A 604-nucleotide genomic window follows, 5' to 3' on the forward strand; every position below is an offset into this window, starting at 1 on the left:
TTGGAAATGTACTTTAAATTTTAAATTTAAAAATGAGAATAAACACTGCTTCCAGCCTGCGGTGACCTGGAGGGGGGTGCTGGGGAACGAATCCCCCGTCCTGCCGCTGCCATGCCGTCACTGCTGGCAGCCGATACCTCCCCTTTCTCGCTTCAACTTTTCTCTTATTTCACCAATATACCCCTAGATGGAAAAATCGCCAGGGAGTTAACGTTGACGCTGCTTCACGCATCTTAAGTTTAGGCCGAAAGCTGCGCCGCGTGGGGCTGGGCCGGGCCCTGGCATGTCTGTTGGTGCCATTGGAGGCTTCCTTGGCACAGGGCTTGGCTTCGCCTCGCCGACTCGACCCTGCGCCGCCCTGTCCGACTCTGTTAACTTTCAAGTGTGCGAGGGCAGGGGATGCTCAGGATTCACACCATGCTTTGTGCCTTCCCCATGCCAAGGGCCCCGCTAACGAACATTACTTGGATGGATGCGGGTTTTGGCGGGGTTGTTCCCTGAGGCGGCCCGGCGGTTCGGACCAGCCCTCACAGGCCCTCACACAGGCGGGCCGTCCCCGCTTCCCGCTCGGTACCAAGCGGCAGCTGCCTGGGGTGGCGGTGAT

General features: G+C 58.6%; 1 protein-coding gene across 1 annotated transcript in view; it reads left to right on the forward strand.

The window, feature by feature from the left end:
- Positions 1-283: 283 nt before the first annotated feature.
- Positions 284-604, forward strand: part of FAM13A (family with sequence similarity 13, member A) — a 133279-nt gene continuing 132958 nt past the window's right edge. Inside the window, exon 1 of the mRNA XM_009893746.1 lies at positions 284-382. Coding sequence (XP_009892048.1) covers positions 284-382 — 99 coding nt within the window. The remainder of the gene's footprint in view (positions 383-604) is intronic.

This window comes from Charadrius vociferus, unplaced genomic scaffold (genome assembly GCF_000708025.1).
Source record: "Charadrius vociferus isolate BGI_N301 unplaced genomic scaffold, ASM70802v2 scaffold59, whole genome shotgun sequence".
Lineage (NCBI taxonomy): Eukaryota > Metazoa > Chordata > Aves > Charadriiformes > Charadriidae > Charadrius > Charadrius vociferus.